Here is a 15722-nt window from a genome sequence, read left to right on the forward strand (position 1 = left end):
ATAATTGGGAATTTCTGGCTAACAATAGTGGCAATAATTGTGACTTTCTGGCTAACAATAGTGACAATAATTGGGAATTTCTGGCTAACAGTAGTGACAATAATTGGGAATTTCTGGCTAACAATAGTAACAATAATTGGGAATTTCTGGCTAACAATAGTGACAATAATTGGGAATTTCTGGCTAACAATAGTGACAATAATTGGGAATTTCTGGCTAACAATAGTGACAATAATTGGGAATTTCTGGCTAATAATAGTGACAATAATTGGGAATTTCTGGCTAATAATAGTGACAATAATTGGGAATTTCTGGCTAATAATAGTGACAATAGTTGTGACTTTCTGGCTAACAATAGTAACAATAATTGGGGATTTGTGGCTAATAGTGACAGTGAATTTGTGGCTGATGACCCTGACTGTGCTCTGTGGCTCAGTGGGATGCAGCCCAGAGCTCCTGCTGGACGTGGGGCTGCCCCTCCATTCCCCAGTGCTGTTTAACCTCTCCCATCTCCGTTCCCAGGGCACCCCGGCTCTGTTCCTGATCCAGCTGCCCTTCCACGACAGCCTGCTGGAGTGCTGCGTGACAGACGAGAGGTACTGCAGCTCTGAGCCCCCCAGGAACTGCATTTCACCATTTCTGGTTCAGCTGGGAAACCCAGACTCTGACTGTGCCCTTTCCCCCAGGTTCTTTGGGATCCTGCAGGCCCTGGTGGGGTTTGCCCTGTCCGGGCCCACCTCTGCCCTGGCCTTCAGTGAGTCCGTGCTGGGCATCATCGAGCAGAGTGCGGGGCAGGTGGGCAACAAGGAGCACCTGTGCAGGATGTGGAGCATCGTGGTGAATCCTCTCACCGAGTGGATCAATCAGGTAATCCATTCATTGTGGTGAATCCTCTGAGAGGATCAATCAGGTAATTCATTGATTGTGGTGAATCCTCTCACTGAGTGATCAATCAGGTAATCCATTCATTGTGGTGAATCCTCTTACTGAGTGGATCAATCAGGTAATCCATTCATTCATTGTGAATCCTCTGAGTGGATCAATCAGGTAATCCATTCATTCATTGTGGTGAATCCTCTCACTGAGTGGATCAATCAGGTAATCCATTCATTGTGGTGAATCCTCTCACTGAGTGATCAATCAGGTAATCCATTCATTCATTGTGGTGAATCCTCTGAGTGGATCAATCAGGTAATCCATTCATTCATTGTGGTGAATCCTCTGAGTGGATCAATCAGGTAATCCATTCATTCATTGTGGTGAATCCTCTCACTGAGTGGATCAATCAGGTAATCCATTCATTGTGAATCCTCTCACTGAGTGATCAATCAGGTAACTCATTCATTCATTGTGGTGAATCCTCTCACTGAGTGGATCAATCAGGTAATCCATTCATTCATTGTGGTGAATCCTCTCACTGAGTGATCAATCAGGTAATCCATTCATTGTGGTGAATCCTCTGAGTGGATCAATCAGGTAATCCATTCATTGTGGTGAATCGTGATCAATCAGGTAATCCATTCATTGTGGTGAATCCTCTTACTGAGTGGATCAATCAGGTAATCCATTCATTGAATCATTGTGAATCCTCTGAGTGGATCAATCAGGTAATCCATTCATTCATTGTGGTGAATCCTCTGAGTGGATCAATCAGGTAATCCATTCATTCATTGTGGTGAATCCTCTGAGTGGATCAATCAGGTAATTCATTCATTCATCATGGTGAATCCTCTCACTGAGTGGATCAATCAGGTAATCCATTCATTGTGAATCCTCTGAGTGGATCAATCAGGTAATCCATTCATTCATTGTGGTGAATCCTCTCGCTGAGTGGATCAATCAGGTAATTCATTCATTGTGGTGAATCCTCTGAGTGGATCAATCAGGTAACTCATTCATTCATTGTGGTGAATCCTCTCGCTGAGTGGATCAATCAGGTAATCCATTCATTGTGGTGAATCCTCTCACTGAGTGATCAATCAGGTAATTCATTCATTGTGGTGAATCCTCTCACTGAGTGGATCAATCAGGTAACTCATTCATTCATCATGGTGAATCCTCTCACTGAGTGATCAATCAGGTAATCCATTCATTGTGGTGAATCCTCTCGCTGAGTGGATCAATCAGGTAATTCATTCATTCATTGTGGTGAATCCTCTCACTGAGTGATCAATCAGGTAATCCATTCATTGTGAATCCTCTGAGTGGATCAATCAGGTAATCCATTCATTGTGGTGAATCCTCTCACTGAGTGATCAATCAGGTAATCCATTCATTGTGAATCCTCTGAGTGATCAATCAGGTAATCCATTCATTCATTGTGGTGAATCCTCTCTGAGTGATCAATCAGGTAATTCATTCATTAACTCAGCAGTGAGTGAGTTCATTCATTAATTCAGCAGTGAATGAATTCATTCATTGATTCATTCATTGTGAATAAATCATTCCGCAGTGAATTCGGTTCTCTTCCCCACACCCACACCGCCACAGGAGAGCTTTAATGACCATTTATGTGACTTTTTAAAGGAATTTTGCTGAGCATTTGTCTGAATTTTTTAAGAAAATTTGCTGAGCATTTATCTGATTTCTAAAGGAATTTTGCTGAGCATTTATGTGACTTTTTAAAGGAATTTTGCTGAGCATTTATGTGAATTTTTAAAGGAATTCCATGTCTTGAAGTGATGCTGGAATTGCATAGCTTGGCATAATCCTGCTGGTGAAAACCATGGAAAGCTTCCCCCAGGAACTGTTAACTCTTTAATACCATGAACTGTTAACTCTTTAATAGCATGTATTCATGTATACCATGAATTAGTATTCATTAATTCATTCAGCATGAATAAATCAATTAGCAGTGAATTCAGTTCTCTTCCCCACACCCACACCCCCACGGGAGAGCTTTGCTGAGCATTTATCTGATTTTTTTTAAGGAATTTTGCTGAGCATTTATCTGAATTTTTTAAGGAAATTTGCTGAGCGTTTATCTGATTTTTTTAAGCAATTTTACTGAGCATTTATCTGATTTCTAAAGGAATTTTGCTGACTGGAGTTGGTAGAGAAATGGAAAAAGAGAGTAAAATGAGTATAAAGGTTAAATATTCAAATGTCCCAGTTTGAGATAAAATTTAAGTGGTGACTTCCCAAAGGGGTCTCATTGAAAAAAGCAGATTGTAGCAGCTCTTCCCCAGAAGATAATCTGGAGATAATGGTGTTTGGGAGATAGTCTCCTTGGAGAAGAGTGGAAAAAACTGTTTATTTAACAAGAAAAGTATTCATAAGTCTGAGGAAATGAATGATATTAAACCAAAAACTCTTTTCTTGTTGCAGAATAATGAGGTGAACCAGGGGGATGCCCTGGAGCACAACTTCAGTGCTGTGTACAGTGCTTTGTTGCTGCCAGTATCCCACATTTTCCCCACTCAGGGATTCCCACAGGTAACAGCAAATCAATCTAATTAATCAAATTAATTCAAAACAATGTTGGGTTTATCAAATCTGTGAACTCTCAGAGCTGACTTTGGGTTCAGTCAGCCGGGTTTGGGTTCAGTGTAACACCACGGATCTAAAACCCTAAACTTCCAACTTCCAACCCTAAACCTCCAGCTTAAAACCCCCGGTTTTGACAGCAGAACGAAACCCAAAGCAAGATTTTCTGTGCACAGGAATTGAGATTTCCCACGTTTCTCTCTGTCCAAGGCCACTCTGAAGTCCTTGCTGCGCTCCTGGTCCGAGCTGTACCGCGCCTTTGCTCGCTGCGCTGCCCTGGTGGCAACAGCAGAAGAAAACGTGTGCTGTGAGGAGCTGTGTGCCAAAATCGTGGCTGGGCTCGAAGGTGAAACTCCAGTAGTGAGTATAAAATGATCATTTAGCAGATCTCTTTTTCACTGAACCTAAAAACGTGTGTGTAAATCCTGATGTGGTGATTTCTGCAGTGTGGGGCGGCTTGGGGGAGATTGAAGCTTTAGGAATTCTTTTTGCTGGCAGGAGTTGGTAGAGAAATGAGGAAAGGGAGTGAAAATAAGTATAAAGGTTAAATATTCAAATAGTTAAGCAGATTTTAGATTTGTCTTCTAATTAATAATAATGGCTAATGAGTGTCGTGGTGGTGGTAAATGGAATTTGTCCAGGTGAAATGTATTTATAAGTACCACAAACCCAGGCACTACAGTTAGGAAGGAGAAAATGGAACCATCAGCCTTGTAGACTAAAATTTAAGGATTTTACTCCTAAAGCTGTGTAAAAAAGAAAGATTTTGAAAGAATCAGTGGTTTTGTTGCCTAAATTGTCTATTCCCAAATTCACACCACGTTTAGTTTGGGATCTAAAATCCCTCATGCATAAAGTTCACTTTGGAAAAAACACTGTGAAAAACACAACAAAATGGAATTAAAAAACCTGGAATTGAGAGGATTGCATCATTGCAACCTACCTTGGATGCTGCTGTATCCTGATAAATAAATGAATACCACTTTTAAAAATCAGTAATTACTAAACAAGACAAACAACTTAAAAGTTCAGTGGGAAGTTATATTGAGACTTCTTCTAGCTCACAATATCAGTGTTCCTTTTAAAGCAAGTTTGGCCTTATTTAGGAAAATTTGGATTAAGAGAGTGGGGAAAAAAGCAACTTTGCACATCTTTTTATGCACTAAAAATTATTTGTGATTTGTGGTTTGACTTAATTGTTGTGCCTGTAATGACTTTTCTGGCATCCAGGCTTTATCCTTGAGTACACAGTGAGCTTTGAACCTTAATTTTATTGATTGATCCTAAATGTGGATAAATGATTTAATTGATAAATGATAAATTAGAAAAATTGGTAAAATTGATAAATGGTTTTTAATTGATTTATCCTACATGTGATTCCTTCTCCCAGCTTCCTGCCACTGCTGGCTGCTTTAGACACTGTTTATCTTAATTATTAGAATTAATAAGCCCATCCTCACTGGAAATGTGTATTTAAAATGGAATTTTATCAGTTTCACTGATCATGCAAAGCAACTTCACCCACCTTTAATTAAAAGTTGTTTCTTTGCTGTCCTGAACACCAAGAGTGGTTTTTTCTGTCATTGTTGCTCTTTTGAGGATTGACTTCTAGTTCTGGTGGTTGGTTTCTGATTTTGCTGCTTGATTTTTGTTTTTTCTGATTGATTTCTGTTTCTGCTGATTGATTTTTGTTCCTGTTTCCTCTCAGGTGTTCTCCATGCTGGAAGGTCTCACCCACCTTGTGTCAGTCATGGTTGACTGCATCAACTTTGCCCCCTATGGCACTAAATTCCAGCCCAAAACCAGATGTAAGGAAATACTTTCATTTTGGGGGTTTTGTGACTTCAGGAGTTGGTTAAAAATTAGAGTTTAACAGAAGACAAAGGGTCATTGTGTATAAAATATTCTTTGCTTTGTTTCCTTTTCCCACTTAAAGTGTTAAAGCTGAAGAGGTAATTCCCAAAAAAGCACAATTCAGTAAAAAATGAGTTAAAATTTACCAGTCTGATGGGAATTTGTTAAAGTGGTAAAATGCAGTGTGGGGCTGCTGAGGGGATGAAATGCTGTAATTGGAAATTTTGATGAGGAAGAACATAATGTAAACTTGACTTCCAAACAGATAAAATAATAAGGGATTGTATTTCTCCTTCCCTCCTGTTCACTGTTCCACAATTTGTGTGTCAGCTGCTATCTGAGGAATGGATTTTTATTTTCAAGTAGGCATTCAAACCTTAAAAATTTCAAGTAAAAAATTTCAAGTTCATTAAAACCTTAAAAATTTCAGGTAGGCATTAAAACCTGCAGAGTCTGAGCAGCCAGAAATAGAAATAAGAAGACTGGAAATCAGATAAAATTACACATTAAAATTGTGGTTAAGTTGTTAAATCACTTTTTAAACTATTTATGTGTAGATCTGGTTTGGGAATTGAAGCGAAGTGGTTCTTCCTCTGCAGACTCAACGTTCAGCTGTCTTTTCATGTCGGTTAAGGGGAAAAAATCCAATTTTTAATGAGTTTTTGGACCTCAGCTCCGCAGACCCCCACGGACTGGGCCAAGAAGAAGAAGGAGCCCCTTGGCAAGCTGAGCTCTCTGCTGAAGCTGCTGCTGCTGCTGCTCAAGTGGTTCCACGAGCTGAGCCGCGGGGAGCAGCAGGCAGAGCCCCTGCTGGCGCCGGGGCTGGCCCTGCTGGCTGCCCTGCACAGCATCATCAGCCACATCTCCCTGCCCTCCCTGCTGGGCACCACCCTGGGCACCTTCTCCCAGCCCCTGGCGCTGTTCTACGAGAAAAACAGGTCAGGATTGAGGGGATCTGGGCTGGGGGAACACAAAAGATTGGAGTTGGGTGGGATGGAGTGTGGTGTTCCCGGGGAGAGACGAGGACCCGACTCCGTGTTTCACAAGGCTGATTTGTTATTTTATGATAGATAGTACATTAAAACTGTGCTAAAAGAATAGAAGAAAGGATTTCATCAGAAGGCTGGTAAGGAATAGGAATGGAATGATAATAAAATCTTGTGACTGAGCAGAGAGTCTGGACTGCCATAAATTATAAAGAACCCCATGAGCCCAATCCCAGATGCCCCTGTTGCACCCCAAAATGCAGCAGCAGATAACCATTGCTGCATTTTGTTCCTGAGGCCTCCCAGCTCCTCAGGAGAAATAATCCTACAAAAGCATTTTCATAAAACATCTCCCTGACAGTGGAGCTCAGGGTCTGCAGGGCTCCAGAAAAGCTCCGTATCTCAAATTGTGATCTCTCCAGAGTGACTCTGTTGGCATCTCTGCAAGGCTCAGAAGTTTGCTTTCCACACCCTGCAGTAAGGATATTTATTGATAGAAATAAAGAAGCATTTTTAAGAAAAAATAAGAATTTTACATTAAATTTTCTAGGAAATTATTGATGATTTCTTGAGGTGCACCAAAATCCTTCAAGTTTTGAAGCAGAAGAAAATACTGGGAAAAACTTTGCTTGGTGCTTTTTTCCTGAGCATTGTTTTCCCTGTATTTATTCATAAAAATTAAAAAGATTTTTTTCTGAGTATCATTTTTTAAAAAAGATTTATTCCTGAAAAAGGAAAAGTTGGATAAATATTTTTGAAGAAAGACATGTGGAAGCAAATAAAAATTTGGGAACCTCTTCAACTTGGAGATCACAGGCTTAGAAAATGAGTTTAAAAATGGAGATTGCTCACGTTTTCCTGGCTAATTGTACCTAAAGTTTTTTTTGTACATGGAATATATTTACATGGAATATATTTATTTATGTGAAATCTCTTTATTTATATGGAATTGTTTAGTTTATGGAATTGCTTAGTGGTACTTCAGCTTTTTAATGCAAATGTGTTTAAGGAGAGCATTTAGAGTGCAATTAGAAGTTCATTTATAAGAAAAGCTTTAATTTTAAATTTGTACTGATTACCACTGACTTTTCCATTAATTCCTCCTGAAGTCAGCATATCGTGGAATTTAAAGGATGATCTGGGAAACTCCATCAGGAAATTGTTTAATCCCCAACTGAGGCTCATTTCACAAAATTATTCCATCAAGTTACTCACTGAAACCAGTGTGCAGTGCTGGAATTAGTTAATTTTTTATGCTTGGGATAAATGAGACAGCAAAATAGAAATAAATTGAATTTGTTTTGGCAGGCTCCCTGAGGTGCCCAAAGTGTACAGCAGTCTGAACAACAAGGTAAATCTGCATAAATCACCGTGGGCTTGGCGAGATGCAACAGCAGAGTTCTCCAGGCTGTTTCTCCTGTAATAAAAAAAAACTTTTAAATTAAAAACAATTAAAATTTAGAAGTAAGGATTTGGGGGGCATGTGGAACAGCAGAATTCTGCTATTTCTTCTGTGTTATAAAAAGATAATGAAAAATGTGATGAGGATAGAGATCTAATTTTAAAATTCTTTTAAATTAAAAAAATATAGAATTTAAATTTTAGACGTAAGGATTTGGGGGAGATAGGGAACCACAGAGTTCTTCAGGCTATTTCTCCTGTAATTATAAAAATACTTTTAAATTAAAAAAAAAAAAAATTTAGAAGTAAGGATTTGGGGGAGATGTGGAACAGCAGAGTTCTGCCATTTCTTCTGTGATAAAATAAAAAATGGGATGAGGGTAGAGATTTAATTTTAAAATTCTTTTAAATTTAAAATTTAAATTCTAGAAGTAAGGACTTGGGGGTGATGGGGAACAGCAGAATTCTGCCATTTCTTCTGTAATAAAATAAAAGATAAAAATGTGATGAGGGTAGAGATTTAATTTTAAAATTCTTTTGAATTTAAAATCTAAATTCTAGAAGTAAGGATTGGGGGGAGATGTGGAACAGCAGAATTCTGCGATTTCGTCTGTAATAAAATAAAAAATGGGATGAGGGTAGAGATTTAATTTTAAAATCCTTTTGAATTTAAAATCTAAATTCTAGAAGTAAGGATTGGGGGCAGATGCGGAACTGCCGAATTCTGCCATTTCTTCTGTATTAAAAAAAGATAATAAAAATGTGATGATGGTGGAGATTTAATTTTTAAATTCATTTAAATTTCTTTTAAATTAAAAAAAATCAAAATTGAAATTCTAGAAGTGAGGAGCACTCAGCCCTGGGACTTTAATGCGATGTGACATTTCGGGCTGTAAAAATAATGTCGAAAATGAACTCGTAACTGAAATATTTTGAATTTTTGTTGGAAATTTTTATTAACCCCGCTGTGTTTTGTCCTCCCCAGCTGGAGAAGCTGCTGGCAGAGATCCTGCAGTGCCTGCAGTGCCACTGCCCGGGCTCGTGCGACTCGGAGCTGCTGCAGCAGCTGAGCCCGGTGCTGTGTTAGGAAAAGATAATGTGATGAGGATAGAGATTTAATTTTAAAATTATTTTAAATTTAAATTATGTTAAATTAAAGAAAATCAAAATTGAATTTCTAGAAGTCAGGAGCACTCAGCCCTGGGATTTTAATTGGATGTGACATTTCGGGCTGTTATTTAATGTCGAAAATGAACTCGTAACTGAAATATTTTGAATTTTTGTTGGAAATTTTTATTAACCCCGCTGTGTTTTGTTCTCCCCAGCTGGAGAAGCTGCTGGCAGAGATCCTGCAGTGCCTGCAGTGCCACTGCCCGGGCTCGTGCGACTCGGAGCTGCTGCAGCAGCTGAGCCCGGTGCTGTGCGCGGCCTTCCAGCACAGGAGCCGGCAGATCCGGCAGCAGAGCGCCCAGCTCTGGAACTGCACCTTCGCCAAGGCCTCCTCCCTCACCTACCCCCAGCAGCTCAAGTAAGGAACAGCTTCTTCTTCTTCTTCTTCCATCCTCTCATGAATGGTGCTGTGCCATTCTGGTGCCTGGGCGAGCTGGGCGTGGTTGCGTTGTGAGCTGCCGCTCTTTTCCTGCACCTTTCCCCTCCCATAAATCTAAAATAATTTTCTGTTTTTTGCTGTTGAGCAGGTCTGTGTTAAGCCAAGCCAAAAAGAAAATCCCTCTGCTGCTGCCTGGTTTTGAGAGCATTGAGGTGTCTGAGGAGTGCAGTGGCCCCTTCTCTGACCTGGTAAATGTTTTGTTGGGAGTTGTTCAGCAGGGAGTGAAAGGTCAGCTGGGGTTTTTAATCTGATTGACCTGCACTGGTTTCATATTAAGGATGATAAACTCTGCTGGGTTAGCACTATCAAAAGACTCAGCTTGTTTTTGCCACTTCCTGCATTGTAAATTTAGAGTTCTAGGAATTTCTTTGAAATAATTAATTTTTTAAGTTGATATCTAGGAATTTGAGTTCTAGGACTTTCTTTGAAATAAATAATTTTTTAAGTTGACCTCTACATAATTCAAAAGAAATCCATGGGTGTGGGTTGGTTTTATTCTAGAAATTACCACAGGGTGGGTTTGTGAGCTTGGAGTTCCTTCCCACAGCGCATTCAGTGTGGGTTTGTGTGGACAGATGGAGAATTCCCAGCTGGATGCAAAGATCAGTGGAATGGAGGTGAAGGTGGGACAGAAACGAGATTCAGCCTGGGCGCAGACGAGCGAAGCCAGAAGTGATGGCAAGGACAAGCCCAGCAACGTGCAAGCAACACCTGCAAAGGTAAAGTGATCCCAGAGAGGGGCCCTGCAATCAAATCCAGGCTCTTCAGGGCAAAATCAGCACTTTGGGGATGCTGAAATATTTTTCTTTCCTGCTTGGGCTGCCTAGCAGAGTCAGAGTTAATGTTCCCGTCAGAATTTTCTGTGGAGGTTGTGACAGATTTGGGTTTTGGTGGGCTCTGTGTTTGGCAGATCCCTCACAGAGATAGGCCATGCCCTTCAGAAATTCCTGGTTTTCAATTCCTCTCTTGTTCCTAACCCAGGATTTGGTGGTTTTTTATCTCTTTGCAGTTAAAACTAGAATTTCCATCTCCTAAGACAACAAGTGAGACGCTTCTGGAAGAGGAGAAATCTGTTGATTTTGTGTTTATTCCTCCAGAAACAAAACCAAGAATATTGACAGAACATCAGAAGGAAGTGCTTAGGTCAAAGAGGTCTGTCATTTATTGTTTTAACTTCATGTGAAATGTCATTCCTTGAGTAGCTGAGCTTGACTTAACTTCAGTTCCTGTTTCTCACACCTCCCCAGGCCACTGAGTCTTGTTCTTCCATACCAGTTATGGAGTTTAAAGCTAAGAGAGTTCCTTGCTTTGCTGTATTAAAGCAACCAAATTATTCTTGCAGTGGCATTTCCTCTTCTGATTAATTACACTCTCTCTAGTCTGTTTGGAGTTCAGATTTTCACTTTGTGACTCAGAGTGTGAATTGTGTAAAACAAGCTGAGGATGGGATTTCTTTAGTCAGCAGCAGGTCAGGAATTAGGATATTCCCAAGACTCACCTTGATTGCAGAAGAACCTTTAGAATGATCTCTTTTAATGAGAGAAGTTAATATTGGTGTGTTTCTGTGCTTAGGCAGCAGCAGCAGTGTAAGCAGGGCTTGAGGCAGGAACTCCTCTGGGCTGTGGTGAATTCTTTGCAGAGAGGGAATCCCAATCAAAGCTTTTATTCCCCAAAAATAAAGATTTAATGCAGCTGATAAGAATGGCCTTGAAATAAGGAGATAATAAATTCCCATTCCTGGTGTTGTTGCAGAGCTGACATTCCTGCCATGTACAACAACTTGGATGCTTCCCAGGACACCAGCTCGTTCTCCCAGTGCAGCCAGAGCCAGGAGGATTCTTTGTGAGTACCAGTGCCCAGCTGTGGTGATTTAAGGGTTCTCCTTTGGAGCAGCACTGACTTCAGTCATTCTCTTCTAGGGAAATGCCACCTGCAGTAGAAACTGCCAAAGAAGACCCTGCAAACCAACCTCAGGTAATTTCCCATTGTCTGATGGTCACTAAAATCAGAATTTTTACCAAGCATGAGAGGTTTTGTGATTTGTTCTCCATTCTCAACACCAAGTGAGAGAAAATTTAACACCATTGCAGTGTTCTGCTTTATATCATTTATTCCTTTAGGATTAATTAGAATGTCATTTAGGCCAAATCACTGGTTGTTTGATGTTAGGATGGGAGGATTTATGTGAGCAGTTTCTGATCACCCACATGCCTGTGCTGCCCCAGTATTTTATTGGGATAAACATTGTAATTCCTGAATTCCTTTTGGGGAGGACTTGCCTGAACAGCTGCTGTGCTAACAGCCAGTCAGAGCAGGTGAAATACAGCAAAACTTCAAGCATTTTTGTGGTTATTTGTTTTGGGATTAAATGGTTTTAAAAGGCATCTTTTATAGCTATCAAAGCACAGATAATAAATCATTTGGTGGTTAGAAAAACCTTGTGGGTGTGTTGTTTTCTATTGCACCAGAACTGCAGTTGGCTGTTGTATAATATTCATTGGGCAAGTACAACTGATCCATTTGATTCCTGGGACAAACCTTTTGCTGTTGATGTTTTTGGGACAGGAGGAGAACGTGGGGAGTGAAGGATCTCACTCAGAGGAGAGCCCAGCCTGCACCAGCGAGGAGGAGGCCAAAAATGAGACAGCTGAGATGATCCCAGAGGAAACCTCCATTGGAGAAGATATGGAGACAAGCTCTGTGGAAGCAGCTCCTCAGGAGGCCTCAGCAGGGAAGGAGGACACCTCAGATGGACACCTGGATGCCAGCAGCTCAGCAGGGAAGGAGGACACTTTAGATGTCACCAGCAGCTCAGCAGGGAAGGAGGACACTTTAGATGTCACCAGCAGCTCAGCAGGGAAGGAGGACACTTTAGATGTCACCAGCAGCTCAGCAGGGAAGGAGGACACCTCAGATGTCACCAGCAGCTCAGCAGGGAAGGAGGACACCTCAGATGTCACCAGCAGCTCAGCAGAGAAGGAGGACACCTCAGATGTCACGAGCAGCTCAGCCTCCAGTGACGTGGTCTCTGGCACGCCCCAGCCCGTGAGCCGGCGCCAGTCCTTCATCACGCTGGAGAAGTTCGGGGCTGCAGAGAGCAGGCCCTTCAGCCCAGCCCCTCTGGGCTCTGTGGCAGAGCTGCCTGGGAGCCCTCCTGAGGCAGGCACACGGGAGAGCAGCAGTGACAGCAGGGCTGGGGCTAAGGCAGAGAAATCTGGGGAGGAGGGCAGAAACGCCCCAAAAGCCGAGGCCGCCGTGCCTGCCCGCAGGGTGACGCGCCGGCAGAGCAGGATGGAGCTGCAGGGCAGCAAACCCAAACTGCAGGGCAGGCCTGAGGAGCCCCTGGCCCCTGAGAGCCGCCTGCAGAGCAGTGCTGAGCTGGGCTCTGCAGGGCAGGACGTGCAGCACATCCTGCTCAGCCACTCGCAGGCGCTGCTCTCCACCGAGGCAGACATCCAGAGCGCCCAGGGTGCCATCGCTGAGATGGACAAGGCCCGGGGGCAGGACTCGAAGGAGAACACGGACTCGAAGGAGAACACGGACTCGAAGGAGAACACCCCCCCAGAGAGCAGCAGCTGCCCCGAGCAGCCCCCGGGGGAGGACAGCCAGGTGCCACAGGCGTCCCCGCAGCAGAAGCAGCTCAGACGCTCCTCCAGGAGACGCTCGGAGCCCCTGGAGAGCTCCTCGGGCAGCCAGGACAGGGAGGATGGGCCCCCAAAGAGAGACAGGAGGAAAGAGGAGGAGAAAGCTGGCCAGAAGAAGCTGTCCCAGGGCAAAGGCGACGGATCCCAAAAGCAGAAAGGAATTCCTGGGAAAACCGCGGAGAGCGCAAAAGAGAGCAGCCAGCCCGAGAGAGTGGCAGAGGAGTGGGGCTCCAGGGACTCCCCTGCTCTCAGGGGGCTGCAGGAGGAGGCTGGCAGGGCTGGCAGGAGGGCAGAGGAGGCCCCCAGGGCAGAGGGGGAAGGCACAGCAGGGCCAAAGGTGGAGCGGCCGCGCTACCACACCAGGAGATCCTCCCAAGGGCTGCTGGCCAGCATAGAAAACTCTGAGGCTGACACCTCTGAGGGCAAGGAGGAAAGCACAAAGAAGAAAAAACCCGTGAAAGTGAGGAGTAGAAGCAATTCTCTGGAAGGGAAATTGAAAGAGGGACAGGCAGGCAGCCAGAGCCCTGAGGGACCTGCCCAGGGAAGTGAAACCAAGAGTGCACTGGAGGCCAGTAAAGGTGAGCCTGAGCTTGGCACAGGGGCTGCAGTGCCAGCTGAGCCTGGTGGCCTGGAAGAGCAGGAAATTGCTGCAGAGGCTGAGGGCTCTGGCAGCTCTGAGAGTCCAGGAGCTCTGCAGGACACCAGCGTGGAGCCCAGCAAGGCTGATGCGTCCGTGGAGTCTCTGGGCAGCCCCTGTGAGCCTGAGCAGGATGGGAGAGCAGCAGAGGAGAGGCAGAGCAGCACAGGGGACTGTGCCCCAGCTGCACACACTCCAGGGGCTGAGCCCTCCTCTGTGCAGAGCCCCGAGTGCCACAACAAGAGAAGCAAAAGGGTGAAAAAAATCAAGAGCTGCGATTGCTGCTTCAAAAAGCCAAAGCAGCAGGTGCCTGAGTCAAAGCTCTCTGAGTCTAAAATGGAGAAAGCTGAGCTGGAGGAGCCTGAGGGCACCCAGGCCCAGACCCCAGCCCAGACCCCAGCCCAGAATGTTTCTGGTCCCTCAGACCTGGAGGAGAGCTTGGCCCTGGCTCCCTGTGGAATGAGCACTCCATTGCACCCTCCTGAGGAACCCAGCACCTTCAGCCTGGACAGGCAGGAGATGGATGTGGAGAACCTGCAGGGAAGCACTGTGGGGGTGGAGGAGCAGAATCCAGAGGATCCAGAGGCTTCAGCAGCTGAAACCACCGAGTCCATGGAGGAAATGCAGGAACCTGCTGAGCAGAAGGAGCAAACAGAGCAGGTTCTGCCTGAGAGTGTTCCTGAGGAGCCCAGGGAGAGCTGCCTGGACTCAGGGGAGCAGGGGGAAGAACCAGCAGCTGCAGAAAAGGAGGAAATAAAGGAAAATGGAGAGCTGGAGGAGGTGCCTGAGGAGCTGAGTGTCGACAGCAAACCTGAGGAGAAAGAGGTGAAGGAGCTGGAAGGAAATCGGGAGGATAAAGGAGAAGCTGAGAACTGCGCTGGGGAAACTCATGTTGGTGCAGATCAGGAGATGAAGGAGGAACTGGAGGAGAATGAAATCAAAGTGCCTGAGAGCGGGGCCGTGGCAGAGCAGAGCGTGGATTCCCCCCTGAAGGGGGCAGGGGATGCCCCAGGGCAGGTGGCTGAGAGCCCCACCAGCCTCCAGGCCCGCTGCACATGGTCCCCCTCAGCCTCCCCCTCCACCAGCATCCTCAAGAGAGGGGTCAAGAGGAGCCAGGAGGACGATTCCCTGTCGCCTGCCAACAAGGTACCCCTGGGAATTGGGTGCTGCTCCGTGGGGAACTGAAATCACTCCGGATCTGTTAAATAACTGGCGACTGTGGTGAATAATCTCACAGGAATGGTGAGGTTTGGGTTTAGAATGTGCCGGATTTGCATTGTGAGGGTTTTATTTTGAAGCAGAGCACCCTGGATCGCTGCACATCCAGGAGCAGCACGCTCAGGGTTGTACACAGAGATTGCTGAGGGAATCCTCAGTCTGTCCTTGGCTGAAACATTCCCTGGGTCGTTCAAGAACTTCAATGATGCCAAACTGAATTTCTTTGTCTCCTCAGAGTGACCTCCCCAGGCTGTGCTGGGCTGAGTTCCCGCTCTGAAACCTCCCTCTCTCTCCTCAGATCCGTCGAGTCTCTTTTGCAAACCCCATTTTCCAGGAGGGCCTGGCAGACGACATCGACAGGAGGAGTCCTGTCATCAGATCCCATTCCTCACCCTCCTCCAGGAGCCTTAAAATCCTCTCCAGCATGCAGGTCAGGGTAAAGCCTGTACAATACTCTGTGTGTCCCAGGTATTTGTGTATTTATCAGAAACAGCATGGCTTTGGTGCATGTTTGTAGTCACTTACACACAGTTGTAAGGGCTGAGGAGCAAAAGTGTAAGAAACAAAACTGCCTTAGCCTGACTCATTCTGTTACTGTGAACTCTGAGGTTTCAGGGGCTAAAATCTCACTATTAACTGAATTCCTGCTGTTAACTGAATTCCTACCATTGACTCAATTCCTACCACCCTGAGATGTTTTTTTCCTCTTTTTCTATCCAGCACATTACCACTCCAACCAAAGGATTTCTGTCCCCAGGATCTCGTACCCTTAAATTTAAGAGCTCAAAGAAGTGTTTAGTAAGAAGTGCTTTGGTTCATGTTTCCCTTCTATTTTTTTTCCCTGTTTTCAGTGGGTGACAGTGAATTTAATGCTCTGCCTGTGTTGT

The 15722-nt window shown here is 44.3% G+C and overlaps 1 protein-coding gene across 1 annotated transcript in view; it reads left to right on the top strand.

Annotated features, from left to right (window-relative positions):
• RIF1 (replication timing regulatory factor 1) overlaps positions 1-15722 on the top strand; it is a 37851-nt gene that overhangs the window by 20442 nt on the left and 1687 nt on the right. The window contains exons 16-31 of the mRNA XM_059476519.1: positions 523-596; positions 687-867; positions 3328-3435; positions 3697-3846; positions 5195-5294; positions 6014-6278; positions 7635-7677; positions 9053-9255; positions 9425-9524; positions 9912-10055; positions 10346-10488; positions 11089-11178; positions 11256-11310; positions 11902-14763; positions 15134-15265; positions 15556-15633. Coding sequence (XP_059332502.1) covers positions 523-596; positions 687-867; positions 3328-3435; positions 3697-3846; positions 5195-5294; positions 6014-6278; positions 7635-7677; positions 9053-9255; positions 9425-9524; positions 9912-10055; positions 10346-10488; positions 11089-11178; positions 11256-11310; positions 11902-14763; positions 15134-15265; positions 15556-15633 — 4728 coding nt within the window. The remainder of the gene's footprint in view (positions 1-522; positions 597-686; positions 868-3327; positions 3436-3696; positions 3847-5194; positions 5295-6013; positions 6279-7634; positions 7678-9052; positions 9256-9424; positions 9525-9911; positions 10056-10345; positions 10489-11088; positions 11179-11255; positions 11311-11901; positions 14764-15133; positions 15266-15555; positions 15634-15722) is intronic.

Source organism: Ammospiza nelsoni, chromosome 7 (genome assembly GCF_027579445.1).
Source record: "Ammospiza nelsoni isolate bAmmNel1 chromosome 7, bAmmNel1.pri, whole genome shotgun sequence".
Classification (NCBI taxonomy): Eukaryota; Metazoa; Chordata; class Aves; order Passeriformes; family Passerellidae; genus Ammospiza; species Ammospiza nelsoni.